Raw genomic sequence first — 10,102 nt, forward strand, 5'->3', positions numbered from 1 at the left:
TAAGGGTGGCTCGTGTCTGAGGCCAGATCGTGTGCTAACCATTAGTGAAGAGAGGCAACGGGGTAAGTTTTATCACGACCCCATGGTAGGCGCCAAATGTTCTTACCGAAATCTGGAGTTTGCTAATGTCAAGGTAGACGCAGCATAGATGGACTCCACGACTTCACACGTCGGACAATAGGTACCCTTTATTAAGAGAACATGAGGAAGGACCTACAAAACAAAGGACTCTGACGCTCATGTAAGTACATGAGTGAGTTGAGAATATGATGAAAAGGGTGAGATGAAACATGGTATTTATAGCGTGGGATGAGAGCTTTCGGTCCTTGATTGTACGGTTTGTTATCTTGGCGTAACAACTCTTACATATAATAGCTGGTAGATAAATTGTAACTTATAGATAATTTATCTCTTATAGATAATTGAACACCTGCATCTTGATAAAGGAATTGTAACATTATCATTAATATTCAAATATTAAGGTATTTAAAGATAACCTGTTGGCCCAGTAGCCCGACTGCTAAGGGTTATGTGTCTGTGCTCCTATGTCAAGGTTGACGTGGGTATTTAAGCGCCACGTCACATGTCATGCCAACTTTTGTGGACCCCAAACAATACATGTTGTATATTTTTCTTTTTCAATTTCATATTTCAAATTTATCATAATTTTCTTAATGTTTGAATAAAAGTAATTTAAATGTTTATATATAGAGAACATAATTAACATTAAAATTAAATTTACTTAATTCTAAAAATTAAAATAATTTACTCAAAAAATTAAAGAAATCAAAATAATACACACTTTAAATTAAATAGATTAAGGGTTCATTTGGTGGTTAGAACAAAAAGAATATAAGACATACGAGTAGGATAAGAACAAGATATAATAATAACATGATAAGTTATACTTTAATGCTATCCGATGTTTAGTGTGTATTAGATAATGATAGGATATGTTCAAATTAAAAAAAAATATTGTTTCATTAAAATTAATTATAATTTTCTAATTTTTATAAACTATGGAAATTATAAAAAAATCATTTTAATTTAAGTGTACAAAAGTTTCGAAAAAAATATATACAAAATTATATTTTACTTATGCAGTTACTTTTGTTATAATGCAATAGTAATTAAAAAATTCTTTGATTATAAATTATTTCATTTCGTTGTCGATGAGCATAAAGAAACTAAAAAGGAATATAATTTATTCTTAAATTTTTATAGATGCATGGAAGAATATAAGAAACAAAATAGTAATGCTGGAAAATTATAGAAAGAAATGATAAACGTACAGTTATTTTTGTGGTGCATAAATAAGTAAATGATAGAGAGAGAACATTAAAGGAAGGAAGAGAAGGAAAAAATATGATAGGTGTATTGAATAAGTAAAGAGAAACAAAGAACAAGCATAGGAATAAATGAGTAAAATTGTGGTATAATAAAGGGAATACGCTGTTAGATAAGTTGTCTCAATAACTTAAAAGAGGGGATGAATTAAGTTTCAAAATTTTTTCACTAACAAACTTTTAATCTCCTTCTAAATGATAGGCTCAGAATGCAGAAGAAGAAACAAAAATCAATTTAATAATTTTCTTTAAACATGCAAGACAAAATTGATTGCAATAACATAAATGAAATAAGGGAAGAGAGAAATGCAAACTCGATTTATACTGGTTCGGCCACTTCCCGTGCCTACGTTCAGTCCTCAAGCAACCAATTTGAGATTCTTCACTATCTTTTTAAAAATCTTTTTTTACAACTTCTGAACACCCGAGGAATCTCTTTCTCTTGTGTTCAGGAAACTCACAATTCAAGAGACAACCAATCTCTTGATTACAATTGACTTTCTGAGAAGAACAGAAAGATTTCTCTCCTTTAGAGTGGATGATACAAATTGAAGTTCCTAGAGGAATTTCTCTCTTTTAGAGATGATAATACAATTTGAAATTCCTAGATGAACTCTTAATAGATTTGCAAGTGTTTGTCCAAGAGTTGTTGAGAGAGCATTTGACAATGAAATTCTCTTAGAATATCTTTCTCTTCCTTTTTGAAGTCAGACACACATATATATAGGTCATTCGTGCCTTTTCAAAATGGTTTGAAGAGATGTGTCTTTTCAAAAAGCTTTTTCTGAAATTTTTCACTGGTAATCGATTACACAGTTATATTTTGAAGGGTCATAACTTTTCAAATTGAATTTCAAGAGTTTCGTTGCTGGTATTCGATTACACATCAATGGTAATCGATTACAACATTTAAATTCAAATTTCAAAACCCTTATAAAAGCTATTTTTTCAAAATTGTCTTCTGATAATCGATTACACTGTCTTGTAATCGATTATGACAGCCTTAGATGTCTTGGAAACACTTTGTTTTGAAGCAAAACTTGATCTTGAATTAATTTTGAAGCAATGCTTTTTTGTTAAAGCAACCTTGTATTAACCTTGAAGTAATACTTAACCTTTGAATGTTTGTTAAAGTAATCTTGAATGCAACCTTGTTTAATTATTTTTTGTCATCATCAAAATCATGTATTCATACATTCACATTCTCTCCCCTTTTTAATGATGACAATCATTATCAAGTGAATTCTTTTCAGCATTATCAAAACCTGCATAATTCACATACACTTATTTGATGTATATATCTTATTTGAAAGTTTTATTTTTAATATTTTTTAAGGTTATGTTGGGTGAAATATTTTAGTTAGTTTTTTTTTATTAGTAAAAAGTTCATTTAAGTATTTGGTAAATAAGTTATTTTTAGTATATTCTTAATAGTTAACAACATTTTTTGAAACGTTACTTGAAATAATATTTTTTAAAATACTAGTTTCTAACTTTTAACTTTTTATATTTTATTTTATGTTTATCCTTGATATTATTTATTTTCTTGTTACCTTTTAAAAATAAATCATAGTATTATTATTTTTTATAATGTTACACTTTTTAATTATCTTAACAGCTAGTCTTACTGAATACTTTTAATTTAATAAATTATTTTTACAACTTTAAACTATTAGTTTTAAACTTTCGATTATCTTTCCAACTTTTCAATTAATTTTATCAAAAACAATCCAAAGCAAATATCTCATTTTGGTGTCCACATCTTTTAGACATATTTACTTTTCATTAGTTTATTCTCTTTTTAATAATTGTCTCAATGCTTTTAGTTAGTTATTTTCTTTTTTTTGCACTTTTCCTAACTTCTAAACTTTTTTCTTTCTTTTATTTTATTTTTATTTAAAATATATACACTTATTTAAAATAATGATAATAATAATGTCTTATTTTTTAGTAACCCAAAAATATATTTCCTACTACGATAATGACGAAAAAGGAGGAAAATATACTTTCAAAGAAAAAACATGTGATTATTCTAATAGATGCATGTCATGCATTTAATATTTATTAAAAAATTCGGTAAATATTTATTAATTAAACACTATAGAAATGATATGCAAATATACGTTTTTACGATTGTGTGTGTATAGAAGAAAATAATTAAAGTTAATTTTGTGAGGTAAATAGTCATTTTTATTTGTCCCTGAATGTGTAGAGCACTGATAACTTATTTCTGAAAGATAAAAATTTAAATTTTAGTTCTTGAAAGTGAAAAAGATGTGACAAATCCACATCCACTTATTTGTTAATTTTCGTCAGTTACCGTTAATGAAATAGTCTATGTGACACATTTAAGAATGAATTTGTCAGCACTCTACATGTTCACGGATGAAAATGACTATTTATTCAAAATATTATTTAATTTTCTTCTTCCTCTTTTTTAATCGTTGTAAGAATAACATTACAATAAACACTTAAAAAATAACAAAGCAAACAGTTAAAACAAACATAATAATAAACATAATATTAATTGATAAGCATAATCTATTTGTTGTTATAAAATTTGTATTGTGGCAACATTAGGTATTGACAAAATCAATTTGGGTCTCATTTTTTGTAAAGATTAATTTAATGATTGTGTATTTTTGTTTGAATCTCATATTTTGGATAAGATACGGTTACATTAGAAGTTTTAGAGCAATACACAGATTATTTTTTTTAATCAATATTATGCTTATTATTATGTTTGTTTTCCTATTTTTTTAGTGTTGATTGTAATATTATGCTTATAACGTTTAAAAAAGAAAAAGAAGATGAAAATTAAATTATATTTTGGATAAATAATTATTTTCGTCCCTCCATGTGTAAAGTACTGACAAATCCATCCTTAAATGTGTCAGTAAGATCTTTCATTAACTGTAACGGACGGAAGTTAATAAATGAATAGATTTGTTGCACTTTTTTATCTTTTGGGAACTAAAATTTGAATTTTTATCATTCTACACATTGAAGAACAAAAATAACTATTTACCCTAACAAATTTAATTTTAATTATTTTCTTCTATACACACAATCTTAGAAACGTATATTTGCGTATCATTTCTATAGTGTTTAATTAATAAATACTTACCGAATTTTTTAATAAATATTAAATGCATGACATGCATCTCTTAGAATAATCACTTTTTTTTTCTTTGAAAGTATATTTTCCTCCTTTTTTCGTCATTACCGTAGTAGGAAATATATTCTTGTGTTACTAAAAAATAAGATATATATTATTATCATTATTTTACATATATAAGTGTATCCAGATATTCATTTATATAGATTTGTCACACCTTTTCTTTTTGGAACTAAAAAATAACTATTTATCCAATTTCTTATTAATAATTGCAGACTATAGTGTCTATAGACCATTCTGCCCAAGTTGCACCTTTCCTTCCTCTCTTTAAATCCTCCACCAGCCAACACCCTTTTTCTCTCCTAACTCTCTCACAGATCCAAAACCCCAAAAAAGAGAATAGAGAGAGAGAGAATCATGGTTGGTTTTCGCTGCTTCCCCTCTACCTCTTGCACTCTTCTCTCTTCTCACCTTTTCTCTCCCTTTTCTTCTCCTTAATCAATTTATATCACATGCTGCTAGCTTCTCACATATAATTTAATTCACACTTTTTATTTTTTTCTTTCAATTTTGTTTGTTTAGGAATTAGAACAAAACAAGAGATCATGGGAAGGCTATGTGAACTGGAGGAACAAGCCTGCTCTCAGAGGCCGCCATGGTGGCATGCTTGCAGCCTCCTTTGTTTTAGGTCTGTCCTAAATTCCCCTCTCTCTATTTACTCTATAGTTTAATATTATTTATATTTATATACATATATGTTTATATACATATTGATTCATATAATTATATATTTATATGTATGTATTAATTATATATGGACTAACTGGATCAATTGGGAGTATTGGGGTTGGAGATAGAATGAGTCCAAATTCGGTTGTTTATTACTTTATGTATGTGATGAATGATGATAGATATGAATCATGCATTATTTGTGATGTGGCACTAATTTCAATGTGTGTGGATTTTGTGCAGTGGTCGAGATATTGGAGAGTCTGGCATTTCTAGCTAATGCAAGCAATTTGGTGCTGTATCTGAGGCAGTACATGCATATGTCCCCTTCAAAATCTGCCAACAATGTCACAAATTTCATGGGAACTGCCTTCCTCCTTGCCCTCCTTGGAGGTTTCTTATCTGATGCTTTCTTCACCACTTATCACATCTACCTGATAAGTGCAGTCATTGAATTCCTGGTATGCACCCTATACACTATTAATTTCTCTCTCTGATTAATTACTTTGTAAATATAAGACTAATTAATTTAGTTTCCAATATAAATTTTTTATCATCAACAAATATTACTTTATTAAAATTTTAGTTTTATTAATAAAGAGAATTAAATTTAGAATATTTTTTTAATGAATTAACTTATCTTATATCTCTTCACTTTTTGACAATTCACAATATGGTTTAACACAATTATTGATGATGATACCTTAATTTTGAGTTTGTTTTTTACCCTTTTGCTATTGTTGTGTGATCCAAAGAAAATTTACAGCATATAATAATTTTATCTGATTTCAAAATAATTGTTTCCCATGATAGCAAGTTGTAGTTCAAACTAAAAAGATATTTGTAATCAAACAACTTAAACCCGGCCTAGGCTATAAATAACCCCTAAAAATGTTTCATGGAACCAAACGAAGTGCATGGATGTCATTTTGACAGTCACATTCTCGAAATAACACCATTCTAGGACAATATGGAAGATATATACCTTACTATTTTAAAACGCCAAAATCTCAAATTGACGTATCAGGATCTGTAGTTGATAGAGTAATACAACAGATCACTGTCTATGGTATACAGTCCAGGGACTGAAGTGGGGATGTGCACATGGCCTCGGCCCACTTACGTGGCTATTTTTCATCAATAGATGGTGACATTTCCTTATTTGGTCACATTTTAGAAATGGTACACGTTGTACTCTTTATGTGTATGATATATATTTCACTAGCTGACTTTCATAATTTCATGTTCTTATGTGCATTGAGAACAATAATAATATGTATCCATGCAATAAATTCATAGAATATGAATAGAAATAGGTTTACGGAATGAGGCTTGTCTTCTCGAAGGTAGTGAGTTTTTTTATTGAGAGAAGAATGCAGTGAATTATGATATGATATTTTATTGAGAGGAGTGTTTATATTTAATATATTTTTAATTGTTTTTCAAATAAAATTGTCTCTTTAAAGAGAATATTTTTTTGTCTTGTTCAAAAATCACAATATCTTTCAATTTACTAAATCAAAAGTTTTTTTACATATAATAAAAATTAAACATGAATTTTTTTACTGAATAAATCTTTCATACATATGTGAGCATATACATACTTAGGAATAAAAAATTTATATAATAATATTTTTTGCTATAATATAATTTTATGTACAAAATTTATCTAAAAATGCAATTTTGTCTATATGTGCATTGCGCGCCATTTAATTCATTCAAACCCAGATGATATTTATTTGTTAAAGTATTTTATTCTACCACAGATTGGGCCCCAGGGCTTAGCAATTACAGTAGCATATTAGAAACTAAAATAAACAAACTGAAAAGAATGTACAACATTCTTATTCTACATATCACTTTGCACAATTACTGTTCATGACTAAGGGAATAAAAACTTCTGTGTGCACTATGCAGGGATTGATTGTTCTCACTGTACAAGCTCGTGTGCCATCACTGAAGCCACCAGCATGTGACGCAGCCACTCCATGCAACGAAGTTAGTGGTGGAAAAGCAGCAATGCTGTTTGCTGGGCTCTATTTGGTGGCACTTGGAGTTGGAGGAGTTAAGGGGTCATTGCCTTCACATGGTGCTGAGCAATTTGATGACAACACTCCATCTGGAAGAAGGCAAAGATCAACCTTCTTCAACTACTTTGTCTTTTGCTTGTCATGTGGTGCCCTTATTGCAGTCACATTTGTGGTGTGGGTTGATGACAACAAAGGGTGGGAATGGGGCTTTGGAATCTCTACTATAGCCATATTTGTGTCCATCCCAGTGTTCTTGGCAGGTTCTACTACTTATAGGAGCAAGATCCCTTCTGGAAGTTCACTTACAACCATTTTGAAGGTAATAATAATTTTTCAGTAATATTAGTAAGTGTATTTATTTTCTCTCAGATATATGCTTAGCTCTTCTTTGCTTTGTTTTTTTTTTTTTGAAATTTTAGTTCTTACTTCTTAATTAGGAAGTATTAATTTGCCCTATTTTTTTGGGTTTTCTTCTTAGAAGGTGGGCCAAAACAACTTTAAGAAAAAAATGTTTTTAAAATAAAGTAGATTCTTTAATTTTAAAAATTAACTAGTTTATCCCATTGTCCGGAGATTTCTCATTATGCAAAGTATGAGGGGGGATATTGTACGATTCTTATCCTTTCATATGAAAAGAAGTTGTTTTCGGATTCGAAACCATGACACCAAGGCACAACTTTATCTTGTGTCATGACTCACCCTTTGCTTCTTTAATTTTATTATAAGAAAAAATCAAAAGAGCTTCTAGTCATTTTTTAGGCATAATAATTTACAAGTAAAAGGAATTAAATATTTATTGTCAGTTAGAATTAACTTGTGTATTTTAACTTTTATGAAAATTTTCATTTAACCTTTTTTTAAGATTTGATTTTAATTTATTCATAATCTAATTTTAACATAAACTTAAATCAATTTATTTAATTACTATCTTATTAAAGTTTATCTAAATAATTAAACCTTTAGAGGGTTTCAACTTTTAAGAATAGAAGCTTCTAAAGTTGAATCACACACAACACATATTACTTTCTTTTTTTTCCACACTTAATGCTCCATATATAATTATCTTCAATCTAAATTTGAACTATGTATGCTTCTGGTTAATTTTGACCAAGGCAGGTACTAGTTGCTGCTTCACTTAACAGCTGCTTCAACAGTAGAAATTCCAGCAGTGCAGTGGTGAACTTGACTTCAACCCCTTCAAATCCACACTCAGGTAGTAGAAAACAACAAGCAGGGAAAGAAGCTTCTAATAAAGCAAACAAGGAACCTGAAGCCCTAACAAACACACTCAAATTCCTCAACAAAGCAGCTGATCAGAACAACAACAACCCTATCTATTCATCAATAGAATGCACAATGGAGCAAGTAGAGGATGTGAAGATAGTGCTGAAAGTGCTCCCCATATTCGCATGCACCATCATACTAAACTGTTGCCTAGCTCAGCTCTCCACTTTCTCAGTTGAACAAGCCGCAACAATGGACACCAAACTCGGTTCCCTGAAGGTTCCACCAGCCTCTTTAACAATCTTCCCAGTGCTCTTCATCATGGTCCTTGCACCAATCTATGACCACATAATCACACCCTTTGCAAGAAGAGTCACCAAGACAGAAATGGGAATCACACACCTCCAGAGAATCGGAATTGGACTAGTCCTTTCGATAGTTGCGATGGCGGTGGCGGCGGTTGTTGAAGTGAAAAGGAAAAGGGTGGCAATAGAAACACACTCAAATAATAATAACAACCTTCTAGGTCATGATGCAACCAAGCCTTTACCTATCACATTCCTTTGGATTGCTTTTCAGTACTTGTTCCTTGGTTCTGCTGATCTCTTCACCTTTGCTGGGTTATTGGAGTTTTTCTTCACAGAAGCGCCTTCTAGCATGAGGTCTTTGGCTACATCACTTTCTTGGGTCTCTTTGGCTGTAGGGTATTACGTAAGTTCAGCAATTGTGTCAATTGTAAATAGTGTCACTGGTAACACCTCACATAGACCATGGCTCTCTGGGGCAAACCTTAACCACTACCACTTAGAGAGGTTTTACTGGCTCATGTGTGTGCTGAGTGCGTTGAATTTCTTGCATTACTTGTTTTGGGCTATCAGATACAAGTATAGAGGGACAGGAACTACAAACAACAACTGAATCAAGGGAAAATAATTACCAAAAGGGAAAGTTTTCAAAATGGTATTTAGATAAGGCCTTAAGTTTACAATTCGGCCATTGATCAAAAAATATTTTCGAGTCATTAATTTTTATTCGGTGGTTGTAAACCTTGTATTCTTGCACTAGATAACATGCAACGGAGAGGATCATCAATTCAATTCCTAGCAATAGAAAAATAATAGAGCTAGGAAGAGAGGAATCTCTAGTATTAGAAAAAAGAAAGAAAAGAGTCATGCATGAGAAAAATGAATAGGATACATGCAACGCGTACGTGTAATGATCAAATGCGCTTTTATTAAGTGTAGGTTTAGGCGAGAGCAAATGATTTTACACATGGAGATGCCCTTATAATCAACTTGTTAACTTATTTAGTGGGATATATATAATAGATGGTTTTGCTCAAAATTGCAATGAAGTTTGATCCCCAGCGCTTAATTAGTCAAAAAGCTAACAATGGTATTTATTTTGTATGAAACCATATATTGTTTCTTTCTTTCATTTTTTTTCTACTAAATTACATTTCTTTCGTTAAGAGATATTTAAATTATACTAGTATCTCCCTTTTCGTTCATTTTAAAATATTCACTTCCTTAAGTATGCGTTGCATTTTGTGTTTTTTAAATATAAAGGAATATAATCTCTCTTAATGGTTGAGAATAATAATGAATATTCCTTTTTTTCCGAGTTAATAACGAATGTTCCTTCTAAAATATTTT

The 10,102-nt window shown here is 30.3% G+C and overlaps 1 protein-coding gene across 1 annotated transcript; it reads left to right on the forward strand.

Moving 5' to 3' along the window:
* The first annotated feature begins 4,777 nt into the window (after positions 1-4,777).
* On the forward strand, positions 4,778-9,465 carry LOC114424478 (protein NRT1/ PTR FAMILY 4.6-like). The gene is made up of 5 exons (XM_028391334.1): positions 4,778-4,884; positions 5,047-5,152; positions 5,437-5,654; positions 7,111-7,542; positions 8,340-9,465. The coding sequence occupies exons 1-5, from the start codon at positions 4,882-4,884 to the stop codon at positions 9,363-9,365; spliced, it is 1,785 nt and encodes a 594-aa protein (XP_028247135.1). The 5' UTR covers positions 4,778-4,881; the 3' UTR covers positions 9,366-9,465.
* Positions 9,466-10,102: the final 637 nt, after the last annotated feature.

Source organism: Glycine soja, chromosome 8 (genome assembly GCF_004193775.1).
Source record: "Glycine soja cultivar W05 chromosome 8, ASM419377v2, whole genome shotgun sequence".
Lineage (NCBI taxonomy): Eukaryota > Viridiplantae > Streptophyta > Magnoliopsida > Fabales > Fabaceae > Glycine > Glycine soja.